Genomic DNA, 20,218 nt, shown 5'->3' with positions numbered 1-20,218 from the left:
AAAAAGTCTTAGGAAAGGCCGGCCAGCTTGCACCAATCAACTATAGTTACACCAAAATTCAATTATAAGTCAGAATTAGAACATTCTATATTGAACATTATTACTCCACGACAAAACTCTCTCACAAATGTTGACTAAAATTATAACATTAAACATTTCATATCATCTCAACTAGTCTTCTCCATCATTCATTAAAAAAATGGCAATACCTTCATGGCTTTTCATTGCACCTCTCATATTATCTCAACTAGTCTTCTCCATCATACATTAAAAAAATGGCAATACCTTCATGGCTTTTCCTTGCACCTCTACTCATGTCTTGGTCGAGCTTGCTTGCCATCCCGTCCGAGCAATCAACTCTTGTTGCCCTAAAGAGACACATATTTAAGGGAAACACTGACCACATATTAGCCCAAAATTGGTCCGAGACGGCCTCCATTTGCACGTGGATCGGAGTTACTTGTGCCTCATCCCCAGACAGGGTCACCGCACTCAACATGTCCACTATGGGACTGACGACAACTCTCCCTTCCATGCTCGGGAATCTCTCTTCTCTCGTTTCTCTCGATTTGAGAAACAACAACTTCTATGGCAATTTGCCTGAGGATTGGTCTAATCTGCCTAGATTGAGAGCCCTCAACTTGTACAACAACAGTTTTAGTGGACTCATTCCTGTTTCCTTGTTCAACATCTCCAGCCTCCAGAGTTTGATCATAGCATCTAATTTGCTGAGAGGGAATATTCCTCAACAAATTGGGAATCTTAGTAATCTCAAGGAGTTTTATGGAGGAGTCAACAGGTTTAGTGGAGCTATACCAAGTGGGATTGGAGGGTTAAGGATGCTTGAATATCTCTATCTTGGTAGCAACATGCTTCAAGGTTAGTACTACTATATCATTAACACTCTCTTGGATAACTTTATTCAATTTTATTATTGTGTAAATCAGCAAAGTTTTGTGTGCATACACTAAAGTTGCATTCATAAGTTTTTATTGGAAAACCAGGAAGTTTTTTTTTTCACAATTAGATACTAGTACATGATTTATGTACTTGCTAAGAGCTCAATATGTGTTCCACCTATTAACATGGCGTTCGATTCACTAGAGAATATAAACAGTGAGATTCAGTATGAGAAAAACCACTATAGGATTTATATAAGATTATAATATTAGTCAAAAGGGATAAAAGTCAACTAGTTAATCATAAAATATAATCTAATTTTGGCATTATGGAAGCAGAGGTACATTGCAAGCCGAGCTTTTGAACAAAACGCAACCGGAAAAGAAATTAAATTAGTTATGACCTTTAATCACAATTAATAATGGGCAACCATAGGACCCCTAAATAGAGAACAATGTAAGAGTGATCAATTAATAGAATTATTCGGAGGTGCGAATGTCCTAATGCTACAAAAAACTTACTCCATCCGTTGCCATTAGGAGTCTCATGTCTTGGTGCCACAGGTTTTAAGAAATATGAAAAAAGTGGATGGAAAACGTTACTGGAATATGAGTCTCACATGTTATATTAGTTTTAAATAAAATGTGATTGAAACGAGTAGTGGAATATGAGACCTTATTATAATTTTATAGTAAAAAAGGACTGTGACTCTTATTTGCGGACGAACTAAAATGGAAAAATGGAACTCCTATTGGCGGATGGAGGGAGTGTATTATAAGAATGCCAAAATCGAGACTAAATTACCTGCAATAGAAAATTTTAAAAAGTAACAATAATTTAAAATGCAAAAGAAATCGTTCTTAAATTAAGGACAAATTAACTTCATCTTTTGTTTTTTAGGATGTTGCCATTTACGTCCTATAAATTTAATTGAGACACTAATAATAAGAATGTTTTTTTGAAGTGCTAGTGATAAATTTAGAAATACAAAAGCATTCTTAATTGCATTAAGTATGTTTTTAACGGTTTTTTTGTTGTTGTAATAGAATGTTGTTAGGACGCATAAAGACCACATCCAGTTAAGATTATTGTTTGCCCAGGATCAGGATCAGGATCAACCTACTAAATATAGAATAGAAATACACACCTTGTATGTTTAGTTTGAGTGTCACTAAAATATCTTTGATAAAAAATTTAATAGAAAAATATCCAAAGTAGAATACCTGTTTAACTCAGGTGGAGCCAGATGAAATTAATTTAGTGTCAACTATTTCGGCCGGTTGAACAAATTTAAGAATTTGTCCAACATTAGGTTGGTGTTGTAGACTTTAGTGATTTATGATTTTTCTTCTTAATTTGTTGACTTAATTGATTTGCGACAAGAAGTAAGTTTGCATAACTTGATTACCAAATTGACTGCCGCCATTTACGAATTAGTGGTGTGCTATTTAGTTTTAGATTTTTTGTCGATTTACTTATGTATGATAATATATTCCCTTCCCTCCGTCCATAAATAAAAGTGTTTCTATTTTTTATCGGCTATGATAATATACTTCCTCCGTCCATAAATAAAAGTGTTTCTATTTTTTATTGGCTCAGGTTTGAAAAATTATTTAACTGCAAAAAAAATGGTAGAAAAAAGTTTGTGGCATGTGAGTCATACTTTTATATATTTATAAGTAAAGGTCAACTTTGGTTTTAAACATATGTATGACCAAAATACGAATTTGGTCCAAAACATCCACTTTTTGAAAAATGGGTCCATAACAAATGAAAATGTCGCCAAAGTAGTCCTTTTTTTATGGTTCTGTCAAAAAATAATGGTCAACGCTAATTGCACAATGACATAACCGTTAGTTTTTTGACGGAACCGTAAAAAAGGACCACTCTGACAAAGATTTCATTTGTTATGAACCTATTTTTTAAATAATGAATGTTTTGGACCTATTTTTCAAATAATGAATGTTTTGGACCAAATTTGTATTTTGATCATATGTTTAGGACCAAAATTGACTTTTACTCTATATTTTTTAGAATAAAATGTTAGTGAAATGTGTTAGTGGAATGTGAGGTTCATTTGCTAAATATAGTAAAAGTGAAATGAAAAATGAGACATTTAATGATAGATTGAGGAAATATTTTATTTATGCAATATTGACATTAACTTTGAAATGTTATACTGTCGGAACAAAGAATTTAAGTTAATTGAATCATTATATCTAAATCATATTTCCAAAAATTCAAATCATATTCGGAAACTTGTAAGAAATTAGGGGTTCATAGTCCATAAAATCATTAATTTTGAATTGAAATTTGATATTTTTCAATTTGGTCATAAAGAATTATGAATTTCGCACAAATTTGATTTTTCTCCAATTGATCACAAAACTCGTGGGAAATTGTGAGGGTTAGGTACCCGTTAAATAATCAATTAGCAAGTGATTTTTCCCTTTTCTTTTAGTAAAACTATTTAACATACTTTCATATTTTTCTCCCTAATTAATTGACTTATTTTTTTAATGGAAAAAAGTTAATGGGACTTAATCTCAATTTCTCTTACACCAATCTATCCATTCCTTGATGTTATTTGGCAGGTTCAATCCCTGGAGAAATAAGCAATCTTGAGAATCTACAAGAGATTGGTTTAAGCAACAACACTTTGAGTGGCCCTATACCAGTTGGAATGTTCAACATTTCTACACTAAGAATAATCTCCATGATCATGAACAATCTCTCTGGATCTCTCCCATCCACCATGGGCCAAAACTTGCCCAATCTTGAATACCTTTCTCTCTACATGAACAACCTCAGTGGTAGAATACCAGACTCCATCTCCAACTCTACCAAACTCATTCAAATAACCCTTCAACGAAACAAGCTCTCCGGCCCCATACCACACTCCTTGGGAAGCCTCAAGCTCCTAGATTGTCTCCACTTATATGGCAACCAACTAACAAATAATGCACCTGATCAAGACCTCACCTTCCTAACTTCCTTAGCAAATTGCCCCATGCTTCGAGACCTAATCGTGTCGTACAACCCTCTTCGCGGTCGCCTGCCTCCTTCTATAGGCAATTTCTCCACTACACTGCTTAGGCTTTATATATCGGGTTGTATGCTCGTAGGGGAAATCCCGGATCATATAGGAAACCTCACCGATTTAAACAATTTAGACCTCTCAGATAATGACTTGTCTGGATTTGTTCCAACCACGGTCCGTGGTATGCTAAGTCTGCAAGGGTTGTCGCTTAGCCGGAACAAGCTAGAAGGACCGTTGCCGGATAATCTATGTCACATGCCAGAGTTGAGCCATTTGAAATTAGGGCAAACCCTAATTTCAGGTCCTATCCCAAATTGCATAGGAAAGGTCACTTCTCTTAGACTGCTTCATTTGAATTCGAATAATTTGAACTCGACTGTGCCACGGAGCATTTGGAGCCTCAAAGACCTCCTGGAGCTTGACCTGTCTTCAAATTCTCTGACTGGCAACCTGTCTGAACAAACTGAAGATCTGAAGGTTGCAACTTACATAAACCTATCAAGAAACGCGTTCACTGGCACCATACCCGATGCATATGGCAGTATGAACAACTTGATGATGTTTTCTCTCGCGAGCAACGAGCTCCAAGGGTCCATACCGCAGTCCCTTGGCAAAATGATAAGCCTGGTCTCGTTGGACTTATCGGACAACGCTCTCTCGGGGGAGATACCTAATTCATTAGAAACCCTCCAATTCCTAACCTATTTCAATGTCTCTTTCAACAAACTAAGTGGTGAGATCCCTAGTGGAGGGCCTTTTAGTAATTTCACCTACTCCCTCTTCGCGTCCAACGACGGCTTATGCAGTGCTCGTGATCACTCGCCATACGTGGAACGATGTAAGAAAAAGGAGAAGAAGAAGAGCAAAAGAAGAGTCATAGTTGTTGCGATTGTATCTGTCACAGTTGTGGCATTGCTCATCACATTCTTCTCAATCCTAACATGGACAACGAGGAGGCGTAGAAGACGAGCAACGGAACAACCTAGCTCGCACGACATCAAAGAGATGGAGAGGTTTTCATACCAAGAGCTAAAACAAGCTACTAACGACTTCAGCAACGAAAAGCTACTCGGGAGTGGGAGCTTCGCCTCGGTCTACCTGGCGAACTTCGACAATGGGAACCACTTCGCGGTCAAAGTGTTTAATCTTGGACGCGAATACGCTTCTAGAAGCTTCGAAAGGGAGTGCTATATGTTGAGCAAGTTGAGGCACCGGAATCTGACGAAAGTGATCAGTGCTTGCTCCAATCATGATTTCAAAGCTTTGCTTCTCGAGTATATGCAGAATGGGAGCCTCGAGGATTGGTTGTATGGCGATGGCTTGTTCCTGGATGTTGTGCAGAGGATCGACGTGATGATCGACATTGCATCGGCTTTGGAGTATCTGCACCATGGTTATGTGAAGCCTGTGATTCATTGTGATTTGAAGCCGAGCAATGTGTTGTTGGATAAGGATATGGTGGGGCATATCACTGATTTTGGGATTACTAAGTTGTTGGGAGAGGAAAACAGTGTTGTGCACACACAAACTATGGCTACCTTAGGTTATATGGCACCAGGTAACTCAACTTTCTTACTACTAGTTACTAGTAATTGGCATGATTAACTTGTTGGAATATGAGAAATATGTTTGAGGAGTAATTTAGTTTGGAGGAAATATATGAGAGGACAATTGGTGGAAAATATGGCAAATGATTTAGGAGATTGGTGATGTGAGAAACTAAGAAACACTTTATTTTTCAAACTTCTCAACTTGTGCAAAATGATACAACTCACCCATCTCCATTCGTAATTGTTTTTTTTTTCAGAATATGGGAACGAAGGAGTGGTCTCTAGTGCATGTGATGTATATAGCTATGGTATTCTATTAATGGAAACATTCACAAGAAAGAAGCCGACCGACGACATGTTTGGTGGAGAATTAAGCTTGAGGAGTTGGATAGATGCTATGCTTCCTGATTCTGTTAATCAGGTTGTGGATTCAGCCTTACTGAGAGAGGAAGATGATCATTTTACTGAAAAAATGCGGTGCGTTTCGTCGATTTTGGCCTTGGCCATGGCTTGCACAGTTCAATCTCCTAAGGATAGGATGAATATGAAGAATGTGTTAGCAGCTTTGGAAAAGATCAAGCTTCATATCACCTCTACGTCGGATGTTAGCATATAAGTATCATTCAGCATATTTTGTAGATATATTTTGATTGATTTGGCTTCAAATCTATCTGATTCAGAAGGGAATAACTTGCATCAGTATCTCAATTCAAACATGGGTTTGATTCACACTCCATGTTCTGAGTTACCATCCGAAAAGAGGAAAAAACGGAGTCTTTGTCTAAAGAAATGCGTTGAGAAAGGGCAGATGTATAGAACCTTACAAGGAGATAGTGCATTTTCAACTCTCTCAAAATGGAATCTATTCCAAACGTATATGCCATGGTTCCTTACTTCGACAGGGTACAAATATCTAAATTTGATATTTTTAGATACTTTTTCAGACCTATTGCCGATACTAAGTAGCAGTCAAAAATTTGTATCCATTTTTAGTATTTGGAAGCACGAGGAATGATATGCTATCTACTTTATACGAGCATCACTCTCGTTTGATGTACATTTAACGTTGTTCGTTTTGATCTATATATTTAGTTTGATCCTAATACATTTTATTAGAAATTTTAATTTCACAAAAATCATAAAAATCAAGGCTTGGTTTGTTATTTTATTAATTTATTTGAAATTATAGAGAAAACGAGTCAATCGAGCTTTGATTTTTATGAATGTTAATGTATTAAAATCAAACTAAATATATAAATCAAAACGAACAACGTTAAACATGCGTCAAACAAGAGTGATGTTTACATAAGGAGCTCACAAGGTACGTAGCATATCATTCTTTTTCGAAGCACTGCAACAAAAAGAAACGTTAAAGACATTTTTTAATGCAATTAAGGATGCTAATTTGTATTTCTAAATATACCACTAGCCCTTCAAGAAGTGTCCTTATTGTTGGTGTCCCAACCCAAACTAGAGGACGTAGATGAAATTATTTCTATAATATGAAATTGATTTTCTGAAAGAAATTGTAGCATTATCTTCAGACCACCAGTCATTGCACAAACCAATCTTTGTTGCACGTGAACAAATTTGACAACAGTTTAGTTTTGTAAGAACGAAAAACAAGATTAAAAAAACTTCAAAAAGAAAAAAAAGAATATCATGAGACTGAAAGGAATCATAGCATCACCAAAGTGTCCACAATTCCAAAATGTAACACTTCAGGCATTGCCTCAATGTGTTCAGCGACAAATTTTATTCACAAATACAGAAACAGCCTAAATCATGACTGTTGCACAGTTTCGCGGAAGGGAAGAAATGGCGAAAGCATTCGCTGGCTCGATCAAGAAACAGTTACTGTACCTAAGTAATTGGATGAGGCTGCAAGGCTTTCTGGACAAGTTCGGTCTGCTCCTTGACGTGAACTTGGTAAAAGCCGGTAGCAGTAGCTGCAGACGGACCTCGGCCAGCGTACTTGACGTCCTCCACGGTACCTCTATTGAGAGCTTTCATCGCAGTTCCAAGCCGTGGCAAGATGTGGCTGTATGCTCCCATGTTCATGGGCTCTTCCTGGCACCACACAACTTCAGCATCTGAAACAATCACGAACCAAAGAAACGGACACAACATGATTAACCAAAAATCAAAATCTACCTCGATAAGTTATAATCCACCGAGAATCCAGTGGGTTGACTCATTCCATTTCGAACATATCAAGCAATACATAAATTAAACTTTTCGACAAGTTGGGGTTAGAAGAAAAAAATACAAGTTGGGACATTTCTTGAAAAATACTAGCAGAAGTTTGGGACACAACATGATTAACCCTTAATCCCTTATCAATATTAAATAAGAGGGCTTAAGATGCCAATTAGTCTTCTACTATTAGAATAGAAAGGCAATAATTTATGTGCAATTATTCAATTTAACAACATATATTGTATAAGACGTACTTGGGTATCTTTTCAGCTCACGCTGGATAAGATCGTACGGGAAGGGGCAAAGCTGCTCAACCCTACAAATGGCGACATCTTTTCCGTTCACTTTTTTCCTCTCTTCATCAAGCTCATAATAAATCTGCAAATACGAACAGTAGATTATAGTTGTAAAATCATGATCAATATAATAATTGACTCTCGAGCATTGACTTTGACAACATGCTTACTCCTTTATTATTTATTTTAAATTTCTCCTTTTTGGTGGGGCGAGAGATTCAGAAAGAAGAATATCTCATACCTTGCCAGAGCAAAGAACCAAACGTCTAATACCCTCTTCAAGATCTGAGTGATCATTTTGGTCCTTTATGAGACGTTTAAATCTTGTTCCTTGCTTGTCAAAACCTGGGTGTCCTTGAACATCATCAAACTCAGACAAATTTGATTTGCATTCCTTGTGACGAAGTAAATTCTTTGGGGACATCACAATGAGGGGTTTACGGAATTCCCTATGAATCTGGAACCAATACGCAAAACGTGAGAAACTAAATACAGCTGCTCAGTCTTAGGGATTTAGTGAGTTAAAATCACTTACCTGGCGACGCAAAACGTGGAAATAATTTGCAGGAGTAGTAACATTAACCACCTGCCAATTGCATTCCTGAATCTGTTTCCTAAGGGTAGGGTCCATCTCAGGGATAACATAGGGATGTTCATCACTCATCTGTATTTTAGGATAAAGTCACCTATTCAGTTCAAGAATGAAACAACCACACACATAGACTTCGAAACTATATGTGACTGACCAGATACAATGTTCTCAAAGACGCTGTGTAATTTAAGAAAGGGGGGGCTAAGAGAGTGTTTGGCAAACAATAAGCCCTTCAAAATAGTGTATGAGTTGACAATGGATCTTATTAGCTCTTAAAATACGATGTCAGAAGCTTATAAGCTCTTCTGGAAAAGACGAGAAAGCCACAACTGAGCGCAGGAAAAGGTTCTAATTCTGGAAGCCAAGAAGATAACTCTAAAATGCTGCACTCTTTCAGTGGCTAGAAAACATAATTTGTTCTGATTTTTTCCCAGGAAAATAGTCAATGGAAGACGATGAAGCGCAACCTAGTTGGTGAAGCGCTTCTCCTCCGCCCAAGAGGCCAGAGTTTGAGTCACCACGGGGGTAAATGGGGACCATTATTGATCCTCTTTTTAAAATAGGAAATGCACATTTAGAATGGAGTGGAAACCCTCTGTTCTAAGCTATCTTTATTAGTCTTTCTCAATGGAATTTTAGAATATCTTAACAAACATCATTCAGCCAGTGAAGACAAGTAACACAGTAATAAGTTATAAACAGAGTAGAAGAATCAAAAAGAGATACCTGAAGTAAACGCTCCAAACGAGCACTTGAGTGTTCAGGACCTTGACCATCATATCCATGAGGTAGTAGGACAACTAATCCAGTTTGACGCAACCATTTTGCCTCCCCACTGCTAATAAATTGGTCAAATATCACCTGAGCCCCGTTGGAAAAGTCACCAAATTGGGCTTCCCAGAGAACCAACGAATTAGGATTTTCCATGGAATAACCTAGTTCGAAACCTAAAACTCCAAACTCGGAAAGAGAGCTGGAAATGGGCAAGAAACAATAGTAAATATTAGTAACAAATAAAAAAGGACCAACCTAATAGTAACTGTTGGGATTCAATACGCACAAGACTTTCACACACTCAGGTGAATCACACACACACTCACAGTTGTATGATAACTCACAACGCAGAAGAACACACACTCACACTTAGAGTATCGAAGATGGTAATCTTGGAGAGAAAACTTGAAAAACTCTTTATTGATTTTTTCACTACTAACTACGTACATGGTTTTGAGCTATTTAAAGCTCTACAATCAAGTAGCAACTGCTACTAACTAACTACAAGAAGAATCAAGAAAGCAAGAAGAATAACTGCTACATCTCGGCTAACTAACTGCTGCACCAACGGCTAGTTTCTCTAGGCCGAACTTCCTTCTCGGTTCAGGACCGAACTGTTGCTTCTTCTTTTTCGGTTCAAGACGAACTCTATTCTTGACTCAAGACCGAACTTTCTTTTCGGCTCACAACCGAGCACTCTCTTCGGCTCACAACCGAGCTCCCTTCTCGGTTCACAAACCGAACTCCTTTCTCGGTACACAAACCGAACTCCTTTGCTTCTCGGCTCAAGACCAACTGTCTTCTCGGCTCAAAGCCGAACTCAAAGCCGAGCTCAAAGCCGAGCTTCCTTCTTCTTCTCTTCTTCTTCCAACTGAAATGAGCACTCCATTATTACAATTCTCCACCTGAGGGCTCATCTCAGTTCTCGCACAAACATTGATCAACTTCTTGCAATGATCAAACTTGTCTCTACTTAGAGATTTAGTTAGCATATCTGCCGGATTGTGCAAGGTGTTAATCTTAACCACCTTCACCCTTCCCCTTTCAATCTCATCTCTAATAAAGTGCAACTTTATGTCTATATGCTTGCTCCTTTGATAATCTGAAACTCTGGGACAAGGGTGTTGAGGCAGGTTTAGCATTCTCCATTCTGAATCTCTGCATAACTTTGTCAATATAATCAGTTTGCAGCATCCACAGCTTCTTGCAGCCTCTATCTCTCTGAATATGTATGCCTAGGATCTTCCTTGACTCTCCTAGATCCTTCATTTCAAAGCTCGATTTCAGATCTTGTTTAACTTTCTGGATTTCTGTCATAGAAGGGCCTGCAAGTAGCATATCATCCACATAGAGTAATAGGTAGGCAATGGGAGTCCTGCCTGCCTTCTTGATGTAAATACAATCATCATATTCTGACTTGGAGAAGCCAATCTTCTTCATCTGTGCATCAAACTTCTTATTCCACTGTCTAGGACTTTGCTTAAGTCCATAAAGACTTTTCTGTAGCAGGCACACCTTGCCTTCTTCTCCAGTCTTCACATAGCCCTCTGGCTGTTCCATAAAGATAGTCTCCTCTAGATCCCCATTGAGGAAGGCTGTCTTCACATCAAGCTGTTGTAGCTCCCAGTCTAGCTGGTTCACAACTGCCAACAAGATCCTAATCGAAGTGTGCTTAACAACTGGAGCAAATACTTCATTGAAATCAATTCCTTCTTGCTGTGTGAAGCCCCTAGCCACCAGCCTTGCCTTGAATCTGATTCTATCTTTATCAGTGGTCTCAATCTTTTTCTTAAACAACCACTTACAACTGATCAGCCTCCTTTCTTTTCCATCTGTAGTCAGTCTGGATTTATCCACCAAAATCCATGTTTTGTTCTTGAGTAAAGATTCCATTTCCTCATTCATGGCTTCAATCCACCTTTCTCTGTCTTTACTCTTCATGGCTTCTTTATATGTGAGAGGATCTGCAATATCAATGCCCTCAGCAGCACAAAGTGCATAGTAGACCACATCAGAAAACCTTTCAGGTGGTCTTGTATTTCTTCTGCCTCTATCTCTTGCTATCTGGTACTCTCTGGCAGAATCTGCTGTAGGCTCATCAATTTTTCTGCCTCGAGCTAGAGCACCATCATCCTCTGGTTCAGACTCACTTTCTGAGTCAGAGGCTCCACCTGCTCCTTGGCAAAGTCCCACTGGCTCCACCTTGAGGAAATCACTCTCAACTTCATTGGAGTCCAGCTTCCTTTTTAAGTATGGCATCTGATCCTCCAAGAACACAACATCCCTACTCACCACCACCTTCTGCCTACCAGGCTCAATGCACCAGAGCCTATACCCCTTAACACCCCTCTGATACCCCAGCAATATGCATTTTAGAGCCCTAGCCTCAAGCTTACTTTGCCTAGCATGAGCATAGGCTGCACACCCAAACACCTTGTATTTTGAGTAGTCACTATGGGCTCCATACCACATGTAATCAGGAGTCTCAGACTTAAGGGCAGTAGATGGACACTTATTGATGAGATAGGCTGCTGTATTCACAGCCTCTCCCCAAAATCTGTTGCTCAGACCAGAACTGAGTAACAAGCACCTTACTCTCTCTAGGATAGTCCTATTCATCCTCTCCACAACACCATTTTGCTGGGGGTTACCAGGAACAGTGCGGTGCCTCTTCATACCCTTCTCCTTGCAAAACAGATCAAACTCAGTGGACAAGAATTCCAAGCCATTGTCAGTTCTTAGGCATTTAACACTCCTTCCCTTCTCTAGCTCCACCTCTTTACACCATATCTTGAATTTTGTGAATGTCTCTGATTTTTCTTTCAGTATATACACCCACAGTTTCCTAGTGTAGTCATCAATAATAGCAAGGTAGTATTTCCCACCACCAATTGAGCTTACAGGTGAAGGGCCCCAGAGATCACTGTGTATGTAGTCTAATGGGGCTGTAGAAGAGTGAATACCTGTAGGATAGGGTGCCTTCTTTGCTTTTCCAAGTATACACTGCTCACAGGGGTCCATCTTGTTGAAATCTCCAGAGATCAGGCCCTTCTTGATGAGTTCTTTCAAGCTTCCTTCTGCTGGATGGCCCAATCTCTTGTGCCATAGCATTATGGAATCATCTGACACTGCATTGCTTTCTCCATCAACGGCCTTAGCCTTCAGATAATAGAGAATGTGCTCTCTGTCAGCCTCCATCATCACTGCATTCCCAGATTTCACAAGCATCTTTCCCTGACTCATCAATATGGTGAACCCTTTCTCCTCCAGCATTCCCAATGAGATGAGATTTCTTTTCACTTCCGGAATATACCTCACCCCAGTTAGGATCTTTATAGAGCCATCTTGCAAACTTAGCTTCACTTTCCCTATCCCTTTGATCTGACACACATGGTTATTTCCAAGAACTACAGTCCCTGATGCTTCCTGAAGTTCATGAAACCAAGATTTGTTGGGGCACATATGGAAGCTGCACCCTGAGTCCATTATCCACCTGTGACTGATCCCATTATCACTTACATTCATGAGTTGAGCAGGGGGATCAGTACTCTCTACACAATCAGAAGTGTTGTGGCCCTCAGAGGCTAGTTTTCTCTTCCAGGCATGGCAGTCCTTCTTCAAGTGCCCTGGTTTCTTGCACCAAAAACATGCTCTGGTTTCCTTCTGAGCATCAGAACTTGAGGGTTTAGAGCCCTCAAACTTTTTCTTGAAGTTCTGCTTTTTGAACTTCTTCACATTCAAGGCCTCTGCAGCTTGAACATTGGAGCTTGCAGAGCTTCTGCTGGTAGTCTTCTGGAGTTCCTTAGCCATCAAGGCCGAGTAGACTTCTGCATAGGTGATAGGCTTATCTCTGCCATAGATAATTGCATCACTCAACTGGTCATACGAGCTAGGCAAGGCATTCAATGTAAGAATGGCCTTGTCTTCATCTGAAATTTTAACATCCACAGAGCCCAGATCATCAATGATCTTATTGAACTCCTCCAACTGCTCTATGATAGATTTTTCACCAGAAAAACTATAGGCATAGAGCCTCTTCTTGAGATACAGCCGGTTAGCCAAAGATTTTGCCAGGTAAACTTCATCTAACCTGTTCAAGATCTCCACCGCAGTCTTGGCTTCTTGAACTTCCCTCAAGACCTTATCTCCAAGGCACAGAATCACTGCAGAATGTGCCTTGAGCTGCATCTCCTCCATCTTTGCCTGAGCTTTATCATCAAGCATTGGAGCCTTTCCTTTCTCTTCTGTATTTGCAAGAACTGCGGCCAAGCCTTGTTGAATCAAGACCGCCTTCATCTTCATCTTCCACAGGCTATAATCATTCTTGCCTGTGAACTTTTCTGCATCAAGCCTTGCTGCCATTTCTGAAACCGTTTGATCCTCTGCAAATCAGCTTCAATATCCCCTTCCCACAGACGGCGCCACTTGTTGGGATTCAATACGCACAAGACTTTCACACACTCAGGTGAATCACACACACACTCACAGTTGTATGATAACTCACAACGCAGAAGAACACACACTCACACTTAGAGTATCGAAGATGGTAATCTTGGAGAGAAAACTTGAAAAACTCTTTATTGATTTTTTCACTACTAACTACGTACATGGTTTTGAGCTATTTAAAGCTCTACAATCAAGTAGCAACTGCTACTAACTAACTACAAGAAGAATCAAGAAAGCAAGAAGAATAACTGCTACATCTCGGCTAACTAACTGCTGCACCAACGGCTAGTTTCTCTAGGCCGAACTTCCTTCTCGGTTCAGGACCGAACTGTTGCTTCTTCTTTTTCGGTTCAAGACGAACTCTATTCTTGACTCAAGACCGAACTTTCTTTTCGGCTCACAACCGAGCACTCTCTTCGGCTCACAACCGAGCTCCCTTCTCGGTTCACAAACCGAACTCCTTTCTCGGTACACAAACCGAACTCCTTTGCTTCTCGGCTCAAGACCAACTGTCTTCTCGGCTCAAAGCCGAACTCAAAGCCGAGCTCAAAGCCGAGCTTCCTTCTTCTTCTCTTCTTCTTCCAACTGAAATGAGCACTCCATTATTACAGTAACAAATAAAAAAGCCCTAAAGGAAAAGGACCAACCTAATAGTAACAAATAAAAAAGCAAAGAACATATGGTTTTTTTGGCTTTCTAAACATTCAAAATTACAAGAGTTCACAGAAGGCACACGAATCACATATGCGCACTCTCTTTCTTTGTATGTAAGAACTTTTTAACTAGTGTATAAAAAAAATAAAAAGTTTCTAACAAACAAGTATTTCATCCCAGTAAACTCCATGGAAAAATAAATATCACATTCAATTTTTATAGTTCAGCTGACATTGATTCCGTCTTCAATATCAGAAATTTACTAAAGAAAAAACCTAATCAAACAATCTGTTAGAAAGCTGTGGTTTTTAACTGCTTTCGCACATATATAGCTCACTTGAAACACTAAAATTCCAACCAGAGTGAGTCAGTGAACATGGAAAAAGTATCTCGATAGCATGTGTGTTTGCATCATAAATAGGAACATAAAATACCTGTTGCTCACAGTGAACGTCTCTTCATTTTGGTTTATCATTACATGATCTAAGGGGCAGTATTTTCCCCCAGTTTCTTGATCATGTAAAACAGAATGCCTATGGCTGAAAGTACCTCGCTCCACATCCTGCCCACTTAACCTGACATGATTTCCCTCAACCAACAAGGTTGCAAAAGCAAGTGCTTCTCCCATTGCCCAGTCAATGCCCTCATCTGTTTCAATCATCTTTGCACGATCTTCAAAGATCCTCTTCACTGCTCGGTGAGGTTTAAAAGTTTCTGGAAGAGTTGTGACAGCCTTGCCAACATTTTTCAAAATCTCAGGTTTTACTCTGCAAATAAAATAATTTTAGCAACCTAAATTGCAAGAGGCAATAAACAATGTCATCAGAGGATCTATTAGCCAAAAGTCTACCCAGTATTACGAATGCGAGAGAGCTGTTCCGGAGACTTGAAACCACCCCAGTACGCTGAAAGCCAGTCCCTTTTCTGAGGCACGTACTCTTTACTGGCCATAAATTCTTCGTTGAGAATTGAAAGGACTTTGATGTTAATTCTATCAATGTCCTCTTTTGTAGCCTGACCCGATTCTAAAAGTTTATTTTGGTAAATCTGAAGTGCGGAAGGATGATTCCGGATGATCTATAAAACAATTAAAGTACAATATTTTAGAAGCTTCTACAATAAATGGATGGTAAAACTGAATACTGGAAAGATAATAAAGCTTCAGAGTAACTACAAGGAACGATAACTAAGATTCAAGTAAATTGAGAAGAAACAGTAAAAGAAGAAGTGCTTGATTTCACACGAAAGTTGAAAAAGAGGATTGACAAAATGGACCTTATACATCTTTGGTTGAGTAAATGATGGTTCATCAATTTCATTGTGGCCGAATCGACGATAGCACACGATGTCAACAACAACATCTGTATGGAAAGTTTGACGCCACTCTGCTGCAAGTTCACAGGCATGGACAACTGCTTCCACATCATCACCGTTGACATGGAAAATTGGAGCACTGAGAGCTTTTGCAACATCTGTACAGTACTGAGAAGATCTTCCTGCTCTTGGGTCAGTAGTGAATGCCACTTGATTGTTCACGACAATATGAATGGTACCACCAGTAGTGTAGTTTGGAAGAGCACTAAGATGCAAAGTTTCATAGACAACACCCTGTCCGGCAAAACTACCATCACCGTGTATCAAAATGCCCATGTTTTTTGTTCGATCAACATCATTAGAGTAATACTGTTTGGCTCTAGTTTTTCCAACCACAACGGGATCTACAGCTTCCAAGTGACTAGGATTTGCAACCAGTGACAAGTGGATTCTCTTGCCTCCCCTTGTTGGACGGTCATAAGAAGTTCCCAAATGATATTTAACATCACCAGTTCCAGTGTATAGGCCAACCTCATCCACAGGTTTCGTACCACCACTAAACTCACTAAAGATCTCTCGGAGGGGTTTCCGCACAACATTGCCCAGAACATTCAATCTTCCTCTATGTGACATTCCAATTACTATGCTCTCCACTCCAAGATCTGCCGACCTATCAAACATTTCCTTCATGCCAGGAATCAACGTCTCACAACCTTCAAGCCCGAACCTCTTGGCTGCAGTCCACTTGGCAGCTAAAAAGTTCTCAAATTGGGTACTCCAAATAAGCCGGTCAAGGATCACCTCACGCCGCTGGCTACTATACTGAGTTGGTGTTGGAGTCTCAATCTTGTCCCGCAGCCAGTTACATTTTTCTCGATCAGCAATGTGCATGTACTCGTAGCCTATGTTTCCACAATAAGCCTGCTCAAGTCTTTTCAATATCGCCCTCAGGGTTTGCACCGGGCGGTTCTCAGACAAGAACCCAGCCATTCTCCATACCCCAATGAAGAACTCTCTATCAAGGTCAGTTTCTGAAAATCCATAAAGTGCTGGATCAAGGTCGTCAGTAACAGGCCTCTCTTCCAAACCTAATGGATCCAACTTGGCTTTCGTGTGACCGTAAACCTGGTAAGCTCTCACGAGCAACAACAGCCGCATACTCTCTTGAATGGTTTGCCCTGAAATCCCAGGTGAAGTAGCAGCCTGCCCAACGAAGTTCCTGAAAAAATTGTCCCACGATTCATCAACACTACTAGGGTCCTGCTCCCAAGCCCTCTGGAGCTCTTCCAGATACACACTGCTCGTCCCATCCAAGAAGCTGTCAGTCAACCTGGACAGTGGAACTGGACGAGGAACAGGTGCAGATTGCGCCTTTGACCTAAAAACTGTAGAATGCAAATATCTGTTTCTGGAAGATAGAGTCCTTGTCCGAGTTGCATACGAACAACTATGTGCTAGAGTTCTCTGAATAGCATGCTTTGCAACACTAGACCCCACTCTAAACCAGGCCATTGTTATGCACAATATCCAATCAAATCCACCACTCAGTATCAAAATTCAGCCCTTCTCCAAGAAGATTAACCAGTATGAGCTCTCAGTCCATCACCATCAAAACCTAATCAACAAATGAACATTGATAAACGCATTGAAACATCTTATAAGCCCAAAAAAAACACAATTTCCCTAAATAATTAGCCTAGAGAGATTCTACCAGCATAACAAATTCAGTACCATACCGAATTATGAACTAATTCCACGGAGCAGTCAATCCAGCACAAAAAATTGAGAAAACAAACTAAAATTACAAGAAAGAAACAAACAAACAAAAAATTCAATAAACAAATTAAGCTCGCCCACTTAAATTCGCATCATTTGGAAATAAATTCACGTCAAATAATACTCATCTGAATCGATTGTCTCATATTTAACAGTCATGACTTTTAAGAAATAATTTGATTCTGTAAGAAAAAGTGAATAAAAAAAATTAATAGAATAGTTAAAATAGTCTTTTAGAGAGAGTTAATAGATATGAGATCTACTTATCAAAAATAATTTAATAGAATAGTTAAAATAGTCTTTTTAGAGAGAGTTAATAGATATGATATCTACTTATCAAAAATAGTAAAATTAAATTAAGTTATTTAATAAGGATCATCCAAATAAAAAAAATAGTATGAGACATAAAGAGAACGGAAGAAGTAAATATTTCACTATACATTTCTACCTAGATTTTCTTTATTTTCTTTATGTATTCCAAATAATATTTAAGTGTATTATGTAATGTTTTTTATGTAAACTAGTTGTGAATAGCGTTCGCAGGTTCATCTTCAGACTCGGTATTAGATCAACTTGAACCTAATTTCTGTAATTACAAGGACACATAGGCTAGTTCGAGTATCACTCTTGAAAAGATGACAGATTATGAAAATCTAAGATAGGCACAAAAGTTTACAAGACTTGCGATACTACCTATATACTACTCCCTCTGTCCCATAATAGATGACATACTTGGGTTATGACACGAGATTTTTAGGAAATGTTGTTTTTAGTTTAAGTAAAGAGATAAAATAACATATTTATATTCATGTGAGAAATAACTTTTTCTAGAAGAAGAAAGTATCAGCTTTCATGGGATAAACTAAAAAGGAAAGTGTGACATCTATTATGAGACAGATGGAGTACTATTTTAGCCATTGGGAACTAGTGGATCTATAAGTGTAAACATCTGTTAGGATCGTCGACTGCAACATTAGTTTGATATTGTCCGCTTTAGGTCAAGCCCGCACGGATTTATTTTTGGGTCACTCCCAAAAGGCCTCAAACTAATTGGGGTTGGACAGGAATTATATACACCTTCCAACTTCCCTCACTCATCCGATGTGGGATGGGTTTGTACCCCAACAAACCTCCCCTCAAACCGAGACCACATCGGGAACGCAGTCGACACGAACATGGGTTGTTCCAGCCCTGGCCCCTGGGGTCATCCTGGGCCCGACTCTAACCCGAGTCCTTCAGGGCCCGACCCTAACCGGGGCTCATCCAGGCACAACCCATAGCCACCTGGGCTCTGATACCACTTGTTAGGATCGTCGACTGCAACATTAGTTTGATATTGTCCGCTTTAGGTCAAGCCCGCACGGATTTGTTTTTGGGTCACTCCCAAAAGGCCTCAAACTAATTGGGGTTGGACAGGAATTATATACACCTTCCAACTTCCCTCACTCATCCGATGTGGGATGGGTTTGTACCCCAACAACATCGATCTTAAAAGGCTAGATAATGGCAGAGGGTTATACCTAGAGAGAAGCAACTTAAATTCTCACTTGCATGTCTTCCTAAGTCGATCTTGTATCTTATTGTCTATTTAGCTTGCATGAATTAGGATGTAATCCCTCCGTCCGCCATTTATAGTCTCATTTTGACTAAATATGAGTTTTAAGAAATTATTTAACTTTGTGAAGGGAAATGGCGAAATGAGTTAGTGGAATGTGAATCTCATTTTTATATATTGGTTTTATAATAGAATGTCAGTGTAATGATTTAGTTTAATGGTGTGGTCCATTTACCTGAAATGGAAAAAATTAAATGATACTTTAAATCATGGAGAAATGGCAAACTGAGATATTTTCTTAAAACTCATACTAAGTTAAAATGAGACTATTAATGACAGATATGGAGAGAGTATATCTTAATCATTTTTTATGTAACATTGAGCATACAATATTGATTCTTTCACTGCCTTGATATATCAAAAGGTGTGGGCTTCATTACCCGAGTATCCTAATATATGAACAATGATAATTAATGTCTTAGCGGTGCTAGTATTGTTATTGAAATGAACCGTGTGCAAGAGAGAACAATTTGATAATATCTTCAAGAGGTGTTCGGAAAAAAGTATTATGATTCAGAAACCCGGCCGGTTGAAATTTGTTCCATGAATAATAAATACTCCCTGCGTCCTATAAATATAGAGATATATGGAACGACATGAGTTTTAATGCATAATTAGTAAAGTAGGAGGAGATAGAAAGAAAAAGTTGGTGGAGTATGTTAGTGGAGAATATGGCTCACCTCTTAGACCGAAAGAAATTACCAAAATAGAAGTGAACTATTTTTATGGGATGATCCTAATGGAAAGAGTGTTTTTTTTTATTGTACGGGGGTAATATTTTTGAACTAGACCACTCTTAGAAAAATATATTAGTTAATTAAGTTCAAATAGCAGACTTAAATTCATTAGTTGATATTTCTATCTTAAACACGGGAAAAGTAATAAATTAAAGAGGAAAGCTTGGATTACACATAATTTGGGATCAAACGGGCAGTCAATATTATTTTTACTGTAGTTGTTGAAAAAATATTTTGTGGTCTTGAATTAATCAATTTAATTAGTACCGTAAAAGATTAAATAGGCTTGTCCAAGTCCAACCTCCATGAATCACTAATCTGATCC

The 20,218-nt window shown here is 38.9% G+C and overlaps 2 protein-coding genes across 4 annotated transcripts; one reads left to right on the top strand and one right to left on the bottom strand.

Moving 5' to 3' along the window:
* The first annotated feature begins 201 nt into the window (after positions 1-201).
* On the top strand, positions 202-6,219 carry LOC121790613 (LRR receptor-like serine/threonine-protein kinase FLS2). The gene is made up of 3 exons (XM_042188797.1): positions 202-879; positions 3,495-5,498; positions 5,748-6,219. Exons 1-3 carry the CDS (start codon positions 276-278, stop codon positions 6,104-6,106), a joined length of 2,967 nt encoding a protein of 988 aa, XP_042044731.1. The 5' UTR covers positions 202-275; the 3' UTR covers positions 6,107-6,219.
* Positions 6,220-7,045: 826 nt separating this feature from the next.
* On the bottom strand, positions 7,046-17,796 carry LOC121790597 (2-oxoglutarate dehydrogenase, mitochondrial-like). 3 transcript variants are annotated; one of them, XM_042188784.1, is made up of 9 exons: positions 17,502-17,796; positions 15,727-17,380; positions 15,302-15,528; positions 14,886-15,218; positions 9,304-9,550; positions 8,521-8,649; positions 8,227-8,442; positions 7,944-8,067; positions 7,046-7,583 (listed from the first exon to the last, which is right to left on the bottom strand). In XM_042188784.1, exons 2-9 carry the CDS (start codon positions 17,275-17,277, stop codon positions 7,354-7,356), a joined length of 3,057 nt encoding a protein of 1,018 aa, XP_042044718.1. In that variant the 5' UTR covers positions 17,278-17,380; positions 17,502-17,796; the 3' UTR covers positions 7,046-7,353. The 3 variants fall into 3 exon arrangements, with proteins under 3 accessions (XP_042044718.1, XP_042044717.1, XP_042044721.1); XM_042188783.1 differs by having other exon boundaries at positions 15,727-17,796; XM_042188787.1 differs by having other exon boundaries at positions 7,341-7,560; positions 15,727-17,796.
* Between the last annotated feature and the right edge of the window lie 2,422 nt (positions 17,797-20,218).

The sequence above is a fragment of the Salvia splendens genome, chromosome 2 (genome assembly GCF_004379255.2).
Source record: "Salvia splendens isolate huo1 chromosome 2, SspV2, whole genome shotgun sequence".
NCBI lineage: Eukaryota > Viridiplantae > Streptophyta > Magnoliopsida > Lamiales > Lamiaceae > Salvia > Salvia splendens.
The sequence above is the reverse complement of the archived record's forward strand: the minus strand, read 5'-3'. Positions and strand labels throughout refer to the sequence as shown.